The 18818-nt window shown below is 43.8% G+C and overlaps 1 protein-coding gene across 1 annotated transcript in view; it reads right to left on the reverse strand.

The window, feature by feature from the left end:
* FREM1 (FRAS1 related extracellular matrix 1) overlaps positions 1-18818 on the reverse strand; it is a 564068-nt gene that overhangs the window by 110159 nt on the left and 435091 nt on the right. Inside the window, exon 28 of the mRNA XM_086961404.1 lies at positions 16663-16735. Coding sequence (XP_086817530.1) covers positions 16663-16735 — 73 coding nt within the window. The remainder of the gene's footprint in view (positions 1-16662; positions 16736-18818) is intronic.

The raw sequence follows: 18818 nt of genomic DNA on the forward strand, positions 1-18818 counted from the left end.
TGTGTGAGTGTAGTGGATTCTACGGTGTATGAGTATAGCCACGCCCCTGGATCCCCTCATGAACCCAGCATGATAGACCTGCTGATAGCCAAATCTCTGCAGACACGGGGCTTTAGTGCCCACCAGATGGGTTTCCTGTAGGAGGAGGATGTCTGCCCCAATTCGCTTCGCCTGTCGCAACACCGCTCCCCGCTTTATCTTGTCTAATACCCCTCGGACATTGCAGCAAGTATACGCAGGGTACTATGGGGCCCCAGAGGTTTATCAGGGCAATGCATCATCTGAGAGTTGCTTCAGGTATCTCACGGACATACGGACGTAAGGACAAAGAAAAAACAAACAAATAGGACTTCCCAGTGTAACCCTACCCCACCCTAACAAACCCACCCCCAAACAAGCAACCCCCCACCGCCACCCCCAATACCTCAAAACAGTTGAAGTACCTTTTGTGGCAAGGTGGGCACCCCATCCCAAACGTGGGCCCCGAGGTCCCGCATGCCAATGAATCCCCACCCACCAACCCATATCATCTTAGTCCACCCCCACCCAACACCAAACCCTGAGAAAGGGGGGAACAGCCCATATCATATTCTCCTCCCGCAGCCAGTAACTAAAACACAGAACCACAGATTTCCCGCAAAGGGGAGCCAGCAAACCTCCATAAAGCATATGCATTACACAGGTCACATGTTCGCTGCTCAGTGCCTAGAGACTGGGGTCCCCGAGCGGAGGCCCCTCCAGAGGCGGAGCGCTGTTGCGACCGGGATCGCCAATTCCCAGAGTCCAGCCCCGGCAGCGTATGTGGTCGCACTCTCACTGTCTCATCAGTCCACTTAAAGACCTCCTCCGGGGTATCAAAAAAGTGAGTGCGTGCTTGAAATACCACTCTCAAATGGGCAGGAAACAGAAGAGCATATGGGAGTTTAAGGTCTCGAAGACGGGCCTTGGCCGCCTGGAACGACTGGCGTTGCTGCTGCACCAGGCGTGTGTAGTCAGGAAGACCATAATGCGACTGTTCTCAAATAGTATCGGTTCCTTAGCCCTGGCCTGTTTCAAGATGACATCGCGGTCATGGTAATTCAGCAGTTTCGCGATGACTGGCCGCGGGCGGGACCCCACAGGAGGCTTCTGGATCAGGGTCCGGTGAGCCCGCTCCTCTACGAAACAGTGAGACAGGGCATCCGGGGGGGAGCCAGCTCTCTAGCCATTGTGTCAGAAACTATTCCATGTCACCCTTCTCGCAGCCCTCCAAAAAACCAACAAAGCGCAAGTTATTGCGTCGCTCACGTCCCTCTGCATCTTCGGTCCGCAGAGCCAGACCCTTCTGGACACTCTCCATTTTGGCCACTTGCCGCTTCAGGGCTGCAACGTCGTCCTCCACCCCTGAGATCCTCGTCTCTGCCTCTGTGATGCGAGATACAGAATTCAGCAGGTCCTGCCGCAGGAGTGTGACATCTGCCCCCACTGCGCCAATTTCGGCATGCAACATATCCCGGGACTGCGTGATAGCCGCCATCAAGGCTGCATTGTCCGGCCCAGGCTCCTGCTGTCCCCCATTTGCTCCGGCTCCTCTGCTCGGCCCGGTGAATTTATCAATGGGCCCATGCGTCGCGGCACCCCCCCCCCTCCTCTGCCTGTTGTCATGGTAGCCGGTCTCCAGCTATCCGCCCGACTGGGCCCAGTCCTCGGATCCTCTCCCACCTAGGCTCACGTTGCGATGGGGGCCCCCAGTGACAGTAGTGTTCACCAGCTAGAGCCCCTGCGTGGCCCTCCACAAGAGTTCCTTCCGTGCTGGGGGAGGGGAAAAAAGACCTCCGGGCGCCGCACCACCCCCGCACTTTCCTCACCAGAATAATGTAGATTTAACGCTGTGGGTCCAAGGCAGATCCGGTATTGCCAGTGGGCCTCCACACGATCTCTTCCAGAACCCCTGGCACTGTCGCAGGCTCTACCGCCAGTCCACTGCGCGTCCGCCAAAATCCACGGCAAACAGCGCCACCAGTCCCCGTCACCAACCGGCACTCAGCAGGCTTTTCTCCTCTGGGCCACGCTCTGCTCATTCGTTCAGGGGCCCAGGGCACCAATCAGGGCAAAGCGCCCACCACCATAGTCTCGCCAGCCCAGGGCGTGCCGTCGCTGCAGCACTCGCTCACCCACACTCCACGGGCCTCACCCTCGACTCCACGGGCCCTCGAGATGATCACGGACTCTATGGGGCCCCCACGCAGACACCGCAGTTGGAGCGGGGTGTCACACCACACGAGTCCAGCAGCGCCCCAGGGCACGCACTGTTCCTCCGCCCAGGCAACCGGCACCATGTGTCTGCCGTCCCGGCCGCCTGGGATCGCCGGCAATACTCTCGCCTCCAGGGCCGGGCACCCTTCACTCTGTCCACGCTGCCCATATTCAAGAGGTCGATGCGCCCCAAACTCGCCGCCCTCAGGGTCCACTGGCCCACGGGCCCTCCCGGAGGGGCCGCTGCTGCCGCACCACCGTACCGGGGCAGCCTCTTCACTCGAGGCCCCGGCTCCACTCGCCGCAACTAGGCCTCACCAGACCGGGGCCCCCGAGCTCTGACCAATTACCGTCGGATCACTGAAAACACCGCCCGGGCCTCGTCAAGGGAAGCGCTGAGGATAAGAGAGCCTCGAGAACCCTCAAGCTGCTGCGGGAGCCAGGATAAAGGGAGGATCTATGTCGGGCCAGACGGAGCTCGTCTAGAGCACATCCGCCATGCTGGCACTCCAAGCCACGCTCTTCATGTCTTTTAATCTTTGATTAATAAGTATCCCTAATAATTTTAACTTCAAATTGAGCCACTTGAAGGGGAGATTTATAAGAGAGGCATAGGTAGTAGTGGGAATTTGTGGTAATGCAAGTCCAGTTGATGAAAATATGGTCCGTTGAAATATTAAAGAGGTTGCGGAGAGCATTGGTTGTGAAAGAGTCAGTAGGATATTATCTTCAAAGATAATGGCTTTTTTCCACGCACGGTGGTTTGAATGCCTTTGATATCAGTATTATTCCATATGGCTATAGCCATTTGTTCAAGAATAAAAAGAAACAACAAATGCGGTAATGAGCACCCTTGCCTGGTACCACAATAGATTTCAAAGTAAGGAGATGTGAAGCCCTGCATGTAACAGAGGCCGTAGGTGAATGATACATTCCTTAAGTTAAAGTGACAAAATCTATGCTAACTACCATACTTTCCATAGTGTGGAACACATAACTCCTCTCTATTTGATTCTTCTACATCTAGGAAAAGGAGGACGTTTTCTTCCATGTCCTGCCTCAGTTGCGATAAATTGTGTGAAAGATTGCAGAGACACGTTATAGGTGAATGTCCCAGTACAAACCCGACTTGTGATGGGTATATTATAAAGGTAATTACCAAATTAAGACAAGTGGCCATGACTTTGTTCAGAATTTTAACATCCAAATTGATTAATGAGATTGGTCTATAACCAGAGCACTCTATGGGGTCTTTGCCTGGTTTTGGGATGACCATGGTACGCGCCCTTAAAAAATCAGGTGGTAAATGTCTGTATGCAATACTTCTTAAAAGACTGATTCTAAAATTGGAATGGTATAATGTTTGGTAAATATGTAAAATTCAATGGGGTGCTTTAACTGTGGCCACACAATCAATGAGCTCGACTACCTTGTCGATTGTAATTTCACCCTCCAAGTTGTCTTTCTGCTCTAGTGTAAGTTTGGGGATATTGAGTTCGGAGAAGAAGGCCTCTTCTTCTGTCTGATCTGAACAATTTCTGGATGTGCAAAATGTTTCATAGTATTTCTGAAATTGGAAAATAATTTCTGAAGGTAGAGTAAGTTGATAATATTATTTCTAATAGCAGGGATTGTTCTGGAAGATTTTTGTTGGGCGAAGTTGATGAGCCTGTAGTCTCCCAATCTTCTCTCCTCATTCATAGTAGTGCTGACGAATGCAAATAGACACTTTGCAGCATAGGATGCATAGAGGTTGGTGAGAGCAAATTTCTCAGAAAGTAGTTTCTTCAATATGTCTGGGTATTGCATCTGAAAATAATTGAATGTCAGATTTGTGAGTTCCTTCTCTAAACATATTCTATAGATGTTTGCTTGTTTTTATGCAATTGCAGTATCCCTCATAATCAAGCCTCTTAGCACTGCTTTTCCGGCTCCCCATAATGCATGAGCACTAGCTACTGAGTGTTCATTATCCTTTAGAAATTGCTCAACATATAAACATAGTTGGTGATTTTCACCGATGTGCTGTATTTGAAGTCAGGTTCAACCTCCAATGAGGCTTCGGGAGTTCTGTGAGTCCCAGATCCATCTGAATATCTAGAAGATCATGTCCCGATGTGCTGCAGGGGGTGATATTCATATTCATTACTAATTGTAAAACAGAGGAGGAAACAAAAAGTAGTTGATTCTCGTACGTACTGATCGTAAGCATAAGGTGAAAGTATAGTCTCTTTCATTAGCGTTTAACATCATCCAGGGCTCCTGTAATGCTTGATCTTTAATGAAATCCATAAGGATATGTCTGTCTTTATTGTGATGTGTATCAGGTTTACCCGATCTGTCAAAAAACGGATCAATAGTAATGTTTTAATCTCCTCTGATTATAACTCGGGAGGAGTCACAAGATGTCAATAGCCTACTAAGTTGTGACATAAAGACAGTTTTAGAGTCCCTAGGAACATATATGGAACATACTATTAAAAAGGTTAACAAAGATGTATATATCATCAGTATCTACCCACTTTTGCAATATTTTGTAGGGTAGGTACTTTTAAAAAGAATGGCTACCCTGCATTTTATTTGAGGTGTGCATTCCTTGGATTTCGGGTTAGTCGTGATACTCGCAGTTATGACCTGTCCCAATCAATCTGGTTTCAATGTTTCACTTTCTTGTTGGGTAAGGTGGGTTTCCTACAACAGTGCATTACCAGGTTTGTTGTGACCAATCTAAGTAAGTATTTTTTCATTTTGATAAAATGCATTAAACCATTTATAATCAAAAACGCAACTTTAAGTGATCTTGGGTCTGTTGATTGCATGAGGTTGATAAAGGTATTACATTTAAATGAAAGGCTGAGAGTATGTTAAACTTTTGAATGAAAGAAGAAATAAATTAATGGGCTTATTGACTATGATTATTTGATATAGTTGTAGATATAGATATATAGATAAAGTTGTAATATGGGTTGTAATGTCAATGTGAGACAGTCATCTCTGGATGTAAAGGAGGTCACTAAAGAGCTACTGAGTAGTACTATTGTTCTGGTAGTTATGGGAAAAATGGGTATAAGTACAATGCTCTAGTTATGTGTCCAACACAAAGGGCCCAATTACAGTGAGACTTGGAAAGCCTCTGACCCCAGGCCGGAGTTTTTCGAGTTTAAGCATCGGTTTCACTTTCGACCGCCGTATTACGCTTTACCCTTGCAGGGCGAAGATTGACAAGCCCTGAACGGAGTGCGCTCGAAGGAGCATAACAACCGCATCTAGAGACTGAGAGTCAGCCGCCGCCAAACGACAATACATGTAAGTTTAGCGAGACATGGGTGAGTAAAGCGGCTAACAGCCTTAAAAGAAAGCTAAAATACATGTTTAATCACTGTAGGGTCACGTTTGAAAAACCGGATTTGGAGTGCGCATGGTATGCGCTTGTAGCCTGAAGAGTAAACGTCTATACTAGAAATCAAACTGACACAGGTATGCCTCGTAGAGCAGTGAACGCTCTCTCTTTTGTTCTGTGCAATACAAATGTCTATATAAAATACTTTACTTATTGCAGGCTGTAATGAACCTACAATATTGGAAAGAAACATAGACATACCAGAGGGGACAAGGACTTGATCCCACAAGGTATGTGTAAAAAGACTCATGTCCCATGCTGTCTGACTAGTTAAACAAGATAAGTAATTATGCCTACATTTACCTTTAGACAATCAGCTAAAGGACCGCAGGCTAAAACTCAATCTTCCTGCAGACCGGCAATTGCTGGCGACCAGGTAAGAAGAGTAACATTGTAACTGTTTAGTTGGAAGCAAAGGATTTCTAAAAACACAAAAGCTAAAACTGGCTTTGTTTTATACACTTTTTAGATATGTTCTTTAAAGGTAGAGCCCTGAGGAGAATCCGTTGAGTGGACATACCGGATTCGAAACGCGTTGGCGTGAAAGAGATTAGACAGTTGTCTGTTGATAGACTAAATGAATTAATATGTGGTCTATGATTATGAAATGAATTGCAAATCCTATTAAGTTGTTTGTAATAATTTTCTTCTGACTTTTGAAAAATAGTCTACTTGAAATCTCGAACCCATATCGATCACAACTCTGGTCTTTTTCAAGATATTTTTGTGTATATATCAAAGTGAATCAGTATGTATATACAAGTAGATGTGTTGATGTCTCAAAATGTTTTGTGTTGTTAATAAGTGTTTTTGGATGTGGTAAAGTGAATATTTGTCTTTTGTGTAAACAAAAATACGACAAGTTGTTCTTTCCATACAAGAAATATAAAATTTGAATTATAATAAAAAGGAAAAAGGGTAAAAGTGTAATACCCAGCTAAACACAGGAGTTTAACTTGGTTTCTTCCTCAAAAGAAGAGGATTTGAAATAATTGTGTGGCTGGCACTCTGCTTTTTGTAAAGTATTACGATTACGGCGGTCGAAAATGAAACCAGCCGGTCATTCCGGCTGAATTCCAACAGGCTCCAGGAGCCCGTCGACCAGTCGGAGACCACAAGATAATCCCTGAGGACGACGTTTCCACCGTCGGGATAACGACGTCGGTTTCCGACAGGCTTTCCATGCCAGGCTTTCTGACATGAAAATCCAGACGGAAAGTGACTTTGGGGGCCCCTGGCAGGGCCCCTTTTTCCCTGCAGCCCCCGGTTGGAGGCCTGTGTATCCCTGCACCGTGTAGCAGGCACCGTGTGATGTGTGTTTCCCGCGGTGCAGGGATTGACATAAACTGCCATTTCTTAATGGGAGCGAGTGCTACGACTGGTTTACGGCCGCAGCACAAGCTCCCATAGGGAAATGGGAGTTTGCAACCACACCATGTAATTAGGTATACGGAACCACCAACTCATGGTCGGGCGATTTTCATACCCATATGCAACATCGTTATGGGGCCCAAAGTGTTTAGACAATTTTTTACACTCTGCTTTTAACTTTTATTTGGAGGGAAGCGTATGAGGCTATGTGGGATTAAGGGTAAGTAAGGCCAGCAGACTTAAGAGGTTTTAATAACAGCGTCCCGTATGAATATCGATTGTCAAAGTTAAAATCGTACTAGGAAGATAAAAATTGCAAACATTATCTTGATAAGTTATGTCACAAAAATCATGAAGAGGAAAGAAGGTATCAATAATACTTTATATATCAAAATATGGCATTATGAGTCTATCTATCACAGTGCAGGAAAGTGTAGAGAAAGAAAAGCAAATGAAAAATAACATAAATAATAATAATACATTACAAGTCTTTGCAATACAATAATCAGGCTCTACTGGAGTCCCTTAGATATGTTTTCAAAGGTGATATAGATTTGTCTCTCAGTGTCAATACCTTCCAAGCTCTATGCTTGCCACCATGGGACCAATTCTGAGTCACAGTTTCCCATCTGCCATGTTCGTCCAGTCTGAAGCATTATCGCAGCTTGGCTCGTGCGTGGTTGGTGGAAGAGTGTTTTTACATTCCATTGTAGACTAAATGCTGTCCAAGTCATTCAGAAAAGCTTCCAGTTTGCTTGGGTCTAGATAATCTCTTTTTTTTCCTAGCTAGCTTATAAGCATTGTAGTCGGTTCCAACAGTCCATATTTCATTTCTCCCTTCTTTAATATAGGTTGTAGAGCTAGGAATTGCTTCCTCTTGAGGTTGGTTGGATCAGAAAAGTCTGAGGTAATGAAAATCTGGATTTTGTTGTAGAGGTATGGGCTGTGTTTCCTTCCTTCTGTGATGATTTTGTTTGCCTGTTGGAGGCACTAGCAGAAAACCAGGATTTGACAGGGTTGTTGAGTATTAGTAGAGTTCTCTGAGCGCAATCTGTGGGCACGTGGAGTTCAAGTTTGGATGAGGATGTGATTTCAATCAGTGTAGGAATCAGATTAGTGAAGAGTTGAAAAATGTTGTCTTTCTCTAGTTGCTCCAGCATTCCAATAATACTGATATTGTCTCTTCTGCTTCAATCTTTCAAATCAATTGTTTTTTGTTAGAGATACCAGATGTTCAGGGAGCTTGGCAAGTCATAATTCAATTTCTGTAATGCGTCCATCCGTAAGGTGCGTGTGTAATTCTAATTGGTCGAGTTCGTTCCATGGAGATTTCACTTCTAGAGTAGTTGCCGAAACTCCATTATTTTCTTAAGTGATCACATTTTTTATGTCCAACAGTTCTTTTACTAGAGTATAACTAACTGATGGGGAATATTCAGTGTGTTTGCATGAAAGATGAGGGTTCCTTGTCAATGGGGTTGGTTAATGAGACTTCAGAGTATATCAAGTGCCTGGCGTGCTTTAACTGTGACATAGAGAAAAAAACCCTTGGGGCAAAAATATCTTTTGCTGCTCTTTTCTCTGTAAAACCCTCTTCCCTCCTGTATTCCCTCCTCATTTACTGGTGGTTGTGCCAGACACTTTGAAAGCAATGGAGTTGATAATGAGCTCTGTGAAAAAGGCCCAATCTAGGATGGTAGCTGTTGAGAATAAAATTAGCTGAGAAATGTTTTGCCAAATTATCGTGCTCACCAACCTACTGGAGGAATAGAAGAGGGAGAGAAAAACTAGTCATTAATGGAACACCCCAGGCACTGTACTCTTGTGTAGTCCTTTCAGGGTATGACCAGAAAGGTGTATATGCCAGAAATCAGCATATCCCATGTCTGTTGTAGAGAGTTAAATAGGCAATTCAGGCTTGTGCTGGGAGACATCTCATTTGTAAAAAAAAGGAAAGAAGAAAAATACAAAAAAAAATTAGAGCATATGTCTGACCTGGAGACTGTTAGTTGTTTATTTGGAGCCCGGAAGGTTTCAGGAGCCGAGAAGGGAAGATTCGCTTTCTTCCGTCTAAACAGGAAAGGTGTTTCCCAAAATGGACGTGTGCACAATATGCAGGAAATCAAACAAAGAGGGCAGTAGGCCATACTGCCATGAGACAGCCAGCCACGTCAGGAATTAGCACGGCGGCCACAGCTCGAATTCTGATATTTGATTTTGTAGGGTTTTCTAAAAATAAGTAAGCTGGTAGGAACAGGAATTGACTAGGGCTTGCTGTTCTCCTTGGAGCATCAGCAATGAGATGCCATTCACTGTGGTGTCAATTTCCACCCCCACAATTTCCAGTTTGGATGTAAATGTGAAGTAGACTTTACATTCCCTAATGAACCTTGGGTTCTGGCTACCATCTTGTAACAAAGCTGAACACCACTGTTTGAAGCAAGGATTCCACACCAGAGCTGAGGAAATAAGTTCATGCTACAGTCAAAGGCTTCTAATCACAAATCTGTCTGTTAGAAAGAATATGTAACACTTTAAATCTACAAACATGCTTTGCCAATGCACATTCTCCTTCAAAAGAATGTTATGAGTTGACAGTGACACACACTTAAGTTGCAAAGTAATACTGTCAGTGGTATTGCCTGACCATCATCCATCCCAGGTTGCAATATGAAACTATTTTCTAAACAAAGCCTAGGGAGATAATTGTGGCTATATCCCCTCTTTTGAAGACCTTTTGGCACAATTTCTTCATTGATGAGGCATGCTCTGCAGTACTGGGACATGCACTGTAACAAAGTGGCATACTCTGGTGCATATGTATGCACTGATATTGCTAAAAAATATTGTATGGACTGGAATTTTCTGAAATTTCCTACAGAATTGAATTTTGCACATAGTGGGTTGCGTTGTTTGCAAGACGTTTGTTATGATTTGCTAAACTGTAGTGCACTCTGTTTTATATTGTGCTATTTGTCTTTAGGGGTAGTGAACATAAATACAGGTGAGCCTTGACTATAAGCCCTATAATGTACAGCGCAGCTTAACACAGTGAGCACACTCATCCACATCTTCCACCCCCTAGATTCAGGCAGTGTTTTAGGGTATTGGGCCTTTGAGGGTTACACTCCCTCCCAAATAAATAGTCTTAAAAATGGAGCAAAAGCCGATTTTATAGGACTAGTTTCAATAGCTATATAGGCATGGGGCATAAAGGTCCGAATGAAATATTATAATACTTCAGGGTTTGGAACTATACTCAGTCAAATTATTTCTCTGCATCCACAGTCATGTATATGGCCATCAGACAAGAGTGCACTGATAAGCGGCTGATTGTGTGCACTGCAAACAAATATATGACTCACACAAACCAAGCAGAGATAACATAGGGGCGGATAAAAATGTTGGCAGAAAGGGTACTCTGTTGCAATGGTGACAGAGTACCTTTTTTGCCAACCTGAAGGCCCGCCTGCCTTAATTAGAGACTGGTGGACCTTCAGTGTATAGAGTACTCTGTCTCCACTGCCTATACAAAACTTACTCTGTTGGGCCGTCAGCGATTTTGCCATTTGCCTGGCTACTATATTTATATTGCGCAGACACATCGCCAGTGTCCACTGCCCATCACTGCCATGAAAAATATGGCGACAAGGGGCAGTGAAAACTTTTTAATGACACCCACACCATGGGAGAATGGGTCAATTCTTGGGTGGTGCATGGGCATCCCGGCACATCCACCCATGGACTTTGACATAAATACATGTCTACAAACAATTGTATCAGAAGAAAGGAGGGGCACTGTGTATTCCAATGGAACTAGGTTAATGAAGGCCATTTGTTGTCATGGCAAGTTTTGAATGTGATAACCCCTGCCATCGCATTGAATGTTTCTAACTGATTACCTTTGGAACATTGTTGACTTTGTGGCCTACGAAGAAATGTACAAACACAACAGGGGATGGACAGAATGCAGAACAATGTCATACATTCACCCCAGTACAGAGATCTGGGCTTAAATCCAACGTTTTTTTACTCACCATGCCATTCCAGTTTGAACCCAGCCATATGCAAATCAGTCTTGACCCTCTGCCTCATGGGAACAGTCCAGCCCGAAGTGCCAAGCCAGGTCCTCTCTGCACTGGAAACAAGCATCCAAGGACCGGTTTCGGGCTTTCAACCCTCATCAGCCTGGATAGCTTGATTCCAGTGGCATGGAGAGCACGGGACTCATGTCTGAGCATACCCGTCCCACTCGGGGTGACAAATGCAAAAACAACAGATGATGGACAGAACGCAGAATAATGTCATACATTCACCCCAGTACAGCGATCTGGGCCTAAATCCATAGTTTTTTTGCTCACCATGCCAATCCAGTTTGAATCCAGCCATATGCAAATCGGTCTTGACCCTGTGCCCCATGGGAACAGTCCAGCCCGAACTGCCAAGCCAGGTCCTCTCTAGACTGGAAACAAGCATCCAAGGACCGGTTTCGGGCTTTCAACCCTCATCAGCCTGGATGCTCACTACGCCTATGGAGTCAATCTATCCTGGCTGATGATGGCTGAAAGCCAGAAACCGGTCCTAGGACGCTTGATTCCGGTCCAAGGAAGACATGGCTTGGCAGTTCGGGCTGGACTGTTCCCATGAGGCACAGGGTCAAGACTGATTTGCATATGGCCACGTCTGAACTGGGGTGGCTTGGTGAGCAAAATAACAATGGATTAAACCCAGATCTGTGTCTGGGGGTGAATGTTTTGCCAATGTGCAACATTCCGTCCATCATCTTGTGTGTTTTGCTTTTCACCCTATGTGGGAAGGGTATGCGCAGACGTGGGTCCCGTGCTCACTACGCCACTGGAGTCAAGCTATCCTGGCTGATGACGGCTGATAGCCAGAAACCGGTCCTAGGATGCTTGATTCCGGTCCAAGGAAGACATGGCTTGGCAGTTCGGACTGGACTGTTCCCATGAGGCACAGGGTCAAGACTGATTTGCATATGGCAATGTCTGAACAGGGGTGGCGTGGTGAGCAAAATAACGATGGATTAAACCCAGGTCTGTGACTGGGGGTGAATGTTTTACCAATGTGCAACATTCCGTCCATCATCTTGTGTGTTTTGCTGTTCACCCTATGTGGGAAGGGTATGCCCAGACATGGGTCCAGTGCTCACTACGCCACTGGAGTCCAGCTATCCTGGCTGATGAGGGCTGTTAGCCAGAAACCGGTCCTAGGATGCTTGATTCCGGTCCAGGGAAGACATGGCTTGGCAGTTCGGGCTGGACTGTTCCCATGAGGCACAGGGTCAAGACTGATTTGCATATGGTCATGTCTAAACTGGGGTGGCGTGGTAAGCAAAATAACGATGGATTAAACCCAGATCTGTGACTGGGGATGAATGTTTTGTCAATGTGCAACATTCCGTCCATCATCTTGTGTGTTTTGCTCTACAAAGAAATGTAGCATGGATTTGAGCCAAAATCATGGTCCTCCCGGAGAACGGCGTAGCGAGGAGAAATATTTTTTATTTCTCCTCATATTTGCAACATACATGCAAATATAAAATGTCCTTAAAGTGTACATACACACCGCATAATCCATTTTCAGTGTCATGGATCTGTTAGGACTTTTTCAATGGAATATCATCCTCAACAAATCTTGGATCAAATTATTCCTTGCATATTAAAGTCAGCCCCTTAAATTTGACCTTAGCTGCATCGAGCACATGCACAAATGACCCACCTTACAGTTGACAGATCCACGCCCTATTTACCCACCTTTCTATGCCACCACATTGATCGATGTCAGGCGCACAACGCCCATAGGGATAAAAGGGCTTCAGCCCCGTGTGTGTCTCAGCCAAGGCTGCTGCAGCTCGAGCTGCTGTGGGCTCGGCTGGGCAGTGTCTGGAGTCTTATCTCCGACACCCCTGAGTTTTTCACAGGTCTTTAAAGACCATTTGCATATTCAAAGACCTTTGTTAACTGGTTACCGAGGCTTAGATTTTTTTCTGGTTCCAGTACCCCCTAAACCCCCACTCTGCCTATTTCTTACATTTGCATTTTACATTTACTGCTGTAATGAAAGAATGCATTTCATGAAAAGAAATATAAAGCAGGGTTGACTAAAGAAAAATGCCAGCCATGTGTTGTTTAAAGAGGATGCAAAGACCTCGTCTTGACACTAAATAGAATTATAAATAAAAAAGTATGTATTCATTCGTAATGTGAGTTTTTGCTCTTTGTTCTATTTAATTATCAGTCATGGGTCGTTCAGGCAGCCCTAGAACACAATTAAAAGTGCTTTCTAGTTATATTTGCTGCTCGAAGTATACAAAGATATGTGCTGAAAATACAGCGTTAGGTGACTGCTTATTTTTGTACCGTCTGGGAAATCAAAATAATGAGGTGGCAACCCTAATCATAAAATTGGAAGTTTGTTGCAGGATCAGAACATTATTTATTTCTTCCACCCTCGAGCCCTGATTAATGCGATAATAGCAATAGTTTAACTTATATCTGAAACCCTACGATGCCGTCAATAACATGCAGAATTACTTCAAGTGCCTGGGAATACACACAGCATTCAGACAACTCACTCCTGATTCTCGCACTTCACTTTCAATCTCACCCTGCACTTACAGCGATCACAATGCACTCACACTGATCACCATGCACTCACACCATTCACCCACTAACCCTGCACTCACAGTGATCACTCTGCACAATGGAAATGCGCTGTTCACCCTATACCTCATCCTCCAGTCACACAAGCACACTACTCACCCTGCACTCATGTGACACTTCACTCACCTGTCCCCCTCACTGCTCAATCTGCAATCTCTTTCACCCAAGCCCATCACTATCCATACATTCATCGGACTCTGCACTTACATCCGCACCCAAATTCATATGGTCAACTCACTCACCCTTCAATCACTCCTCTTACCCCACTCTCACACTGTCTCATCACACACGGTGCACTCAAATGGGCACTCCTGCCACCCACACAGCGCAGATGGTTAATGTGCCTGCTACAAAGAACCATGTACCATGTACCATGCAGATCACAGAAATGAGTGTGAGTAAACTGTGAGTAGTGATATAAAAAAATTGAATGTTTGTCAGAAAGTTGCTATAGAGATATGAGGTGCATTGTTGGTGAGTGGTAGTGAGCGAATTCATGCAGAAGGAGGAAATGGGGGAGGGGCACCAAAAAAAGACTGTTGCACTGTGTGCGACCAGTGCTAGGGCTAGCCCTGGCTGGGAGTGTTAGCCCCCCCCCCGAAGTTCAGGTCTAGTTGCGCCCCTGCCCGATGTCCAATATATAACCTTGATTCTGTTTAGCGTTTTGGTTGACTTGCTTTCCTTCAAATAACTATAAATAAACTCAAAATATTAATTTCTGGTATTATAAATGTTGCTAGCTGAACTCAGAGCAAATAATAAACATGGCCAAATCATACAATGCTCTATGATAAATATGAACAAGTGTAATTTGGATAAGTTACAAATTCAACAAACCAACTTCATTTGTAGAAAGGGTACTAATATTTCTAGGGCAATTTATGGATTATTCAATTAAAATTGTGTGCAGGTTTGGTGCAAGATTGTGTCTACATTTAGAATGGTGGTCTTTGTCAATTTCCGATCTAAAATAAATCTAAGGCATTTCTTTAAAAGCAGCCAAAGTTTGGACAGAGAGGAGTTTGCTTTTGCCCTCCTTTCTAGCCCCTTACCAAATGTTTCTTTTCACTTTTCATTCCTGATAGAGGATCAGATTTTGAGACAGGCTTACTGCTTACAGTCAAAAACGTTCAACTCAGTTCATCAGTAGAAGCTGTGGCATTCCATAAATGACACGTAGATGCCTATCAAGCACAAATTACCCGATCCTTTGAGCTCAGTGTGTAAAACAAATCAAGCCCGTATGCGAAGTTTTTAGTGAATCAGTAGAAATGAGCCATGTTTAAAAACACATAGGCACTACACAACTAGGCCTGGGCAGTAAATTCCATCCCGCTCGCAGAATTTAGGTGATTTTGCAATCCGCAGAGAACGCAGAATTGCCAAAAATTCTGCGATCCCCAACTTCGTTAAATTTTTTGCTTGTTTGCGCTTTCAAAATGCGTGTTTGCGAGATATTTTGCCCGAGCACACAAACAGTGTTCGCGAACAGAAAAAAAGCATCGCGAACTGGCGTAACAACGATTCTGCGTGCTGGCGGAGATCTTTTACCGTTTCGCAGAGCTTTGCGTAGTGCGACTATGCAAATTTCACCCACCCCTATACACAACCCCAAATGAAACCTGCTTTTATGAAAAACAAGATTTATTCAAAACACAATTTTTACGATTCAGGCCCTCATTGTAAAGGCTGCCTGAATCCCAATTTTTGTGCAAATGGCTGTTTGCAACGAAATTAGGATTCCAATATATTTTAAAAATTCCACCCCAGAAAACATTTGGAAGGTAAAACTTGGCAATTGTTTTGAGGCAAAATGTCTCAAAATTCCATGGTTTGTACCTTGAAGCGGGGCAAAACATAGCATTTCCAAGTTATCACCCTTACCAAGATGAAGAACTCAAAATGTTTGGTAACAGCACACAATGCAAAAAATTAACCAGATACTATAGGTATTCACCAGGTGTGGTATTAAACCAACTTAATACTGCTGGCAGATGGAATGCGGCCCTTGAAGTTTATGTACATTGTCTTGTGCTTAATAGATCAGGACTCTGGGTAGCTGGTTACATATCAAAACTGTACTAGAAAATCATTTTCAATGACCCATAGAATTTCTTGATGTAAAGATATAGATCATTAAGGCAGCAGCATTGGCAAAGACCAGAACAGCATACTCAAGAATAGTGTAGACCTGAATAGCATAGACCAGGAGCTTTATGTAATCTTTGTTTGGTAGAGGATTTTCTTTGGAGTTGCTCTGCTTAATCATATAAGCCTGGCCATTGCTGTTACTTCTTCCAGCAGATGTGAGCCTTCCTCTTACATTTCTCTTAGGCCACAACCTTCTCACAGTACAATCTAAATGGCTGTCTTCCCGATTGTAGCATGAGAGTTAAAATCTGTGGTAGTGGCAGATGTTCACGATTAACCTCTTTCTTAAACATCCACCCTGGTTCAGCATGAAGCTATTACTTTGCGGCTCTCCATGGTGATTCCTCTACCGAGGTCTAAGCAAGTGTTCCTATCAGTTGCATACACATCCCTCTGACTCAATCCAGACAAAACAGCCAGTTTCACCTTTGAAAACTGCTCTTCCTTCACAAGACAAAAACCCAGTTTAACAGCACAGTTAAGTACAATTTTACGCTCTGCGCATATCTACTACTTCGAGCTTGCACTCAATAATGTATTACTATGCTAGACCTTCACAGGAGTCTTGGTGGATCTCCTATTTACAGATTATTTCAAAGCCCTTTACACCAGAAGCATCTGACTATAAGGCACACATTGTATTTTAAATTGTTAGAACCTCATTGTAGACACAATGTTTCAAAGAAATATCATTGAGTTATATCATCCCACTTGAATAAAACAAACAACTCGCAATTGAACTGGGCTGATATACTTATGAGATTATCTTGATTAAATGATGAGCAAAAAACATTAAATGACAACTATGTGATGTACACGTACCCGGATCGAACTGGATGAGCTTGGATGGACTCGAGGTAAAGTCTTCTCCATCTTTGGCAGATACAGCATTCACCTTAGAAGGGATAAAATATCACTTTGTGAATGGCTAGGTTGTGTAACGCTTACGAAACTGCGTCCCCCTACTGAGTTCATAAGAAGACATTCATATAGTTAAGCAGGAATTTTTGTCGTACATTATTGAATTGTATATTTCCCTCAGAAGTACAAGTAATGTAAAATCGATCTAGGCAAGAGGAAGAAACTAAACAAAACCATATATACAAATGTATCTGTAAACCGCCTTTACATCTAATAGTTGTTTCTAACTGTACCAAATGTTTTTGGTTTGGGCCTCATAACATTAGAATATGATACTGTGATCAATAAAATAAATAACAATATGATCTACACTCAGTAAAGAAAGTGACTGGACCAGTTATTGGTTCAACCCCAATTGATGAGAATGCAGACAATTGTTCAATCATGGGACATCATGATCCCAGTGATGGCGGGTGAAGTTTAAGGTAAGTAGAGCTTTGATCCACCTAACCAAGGGCCAGAAGTACAAATGTTTTTTAGCGTGCACAAATGGGTCTTAGACCCATTTGTGCACGCTAAAAACCATGGGCCCATGTACAAACAGTATTTTTGAGTCGCGAATAAATTGCGACTCGTAAATACTGTTTTGCTACTCGGTATTTGTAAGGGGCGTTCCGATCCAAATAGTGACTCCATAGCCAAGTACGAATGTTTTGCAACCCCAATTGCTGTCGTAAAACACTTGCAAATTACCACCTTCTTAAAGTAGGTGGTAATGCATTCACAAGTGGAATGGGGTACCCAGGAGACCCCTTCCCCTTTGCAAATGCATGCAAAATATTCTTTTAAGGAAAGGCAGTGGGCACAGGGACCACTGCCTGGCCTTAAAAAAATGTAACGAAACCGTTTCATTTAAAACAAAATAAATGCATCCCCTTTTCCTTTAAGGAAAATGGGTTGCATTAAAAAAAAGCTGCTTTATTTAAAAGCAGTCAGAGACATGGTGGTCTGCTGAGCCCAGCAGACCACCATCCCTGGGAGGGCCAACCATTCCAAATGGGGTCGCAAAATGCGAGTGGCTCATTAATATTCATGAGCCTCGCATTTTGCGACTCCATTGGGAATCGCAAACAGTGTCCAAGACATGCCAAATAGCAAGTCGCAAATTGCGAGTCGCAAAAGCATCGCCATTTGCGAGTCGCTATTTGGCAGGTCGTACATCTGGCCTCAAGTTCTTACAGAAATATCAACTACCCAATGGTTCGAACACAGAATTGTGATCTCAAGGGTCCACCACTTCTCTCTTCCTCTACCTTACACTTGAGGAATACTTCCTTAAATTCCAGAATGAACTAAAACCTTGCATTTGCAGGCCTTCCCACCGCAATGCTTAATACTTTGTTTCCACCTACAGTGGTCCAGCCGCTAACTCATCAATGCCATTCCCTTCACCTTATTGTTAATGACTGCTAAATAGTATTGTGTGATACACTAGAAAACCAAATTAGATGCATCCTTAAAGTGGTGTGTAAATAAAATCTTTACAGTGCATCAACCTAGCAATGTAAACAACCCCTTCCCCCATTGTTGCTTCTATCAGTCTATCGCCCAAACAATTGTATAGAAGAATTTGCAGTCAATAGTTCTGGCATTGTTTGCCAGACTTTTGGTTTTTTCAATACTTTTTTTGTTTGATCAGGGATTTTGCAAAATGATATTGCTAGGGAAACTGCTGGGCCATCATCAATCTAAAAAAGCATTGGTTTTGGTCTCAAAAACACACATTGTAATGTTAGTTCCTGGCACTGAAGGCTGACCCGTTGACCAATATTGTATGCTGTAGTGGACAGAAGCCAAAATGTGAATAACATAATAACACGCCAATGGATGAAGAAGGCTGGCGAAAGCTCCTCTAAGTAAGTATACTATACAATTGATTTTAGTAAAATCAAAAAGCCTTGGCTCATGCCAGATCTAAAACCAGCGCCAAATACGGCACTCTGCAACTTGACCTTCTAAAGAAAAAACACAGAAAAGCCAAAGGTTTTATAAGGAATTATGCAGGGAAACTTTCCACAATACAGATGGATATGAGGTCGAACAATCAATGCAGAAAA

This window comes from Lissotriton vulgaris, chromosome 3_1, assembly GCF_964263255.1.
Source record: "Lissotriton vulgaris chromosome 3_1, aLisVul1.2, whole genome shotgun sequence".
NCBI lineage: Eukaryota > Metazoa > Chordata > Amphibia > Caudata > Salamandridae > Lissotriton > Lissotriton vulgaris.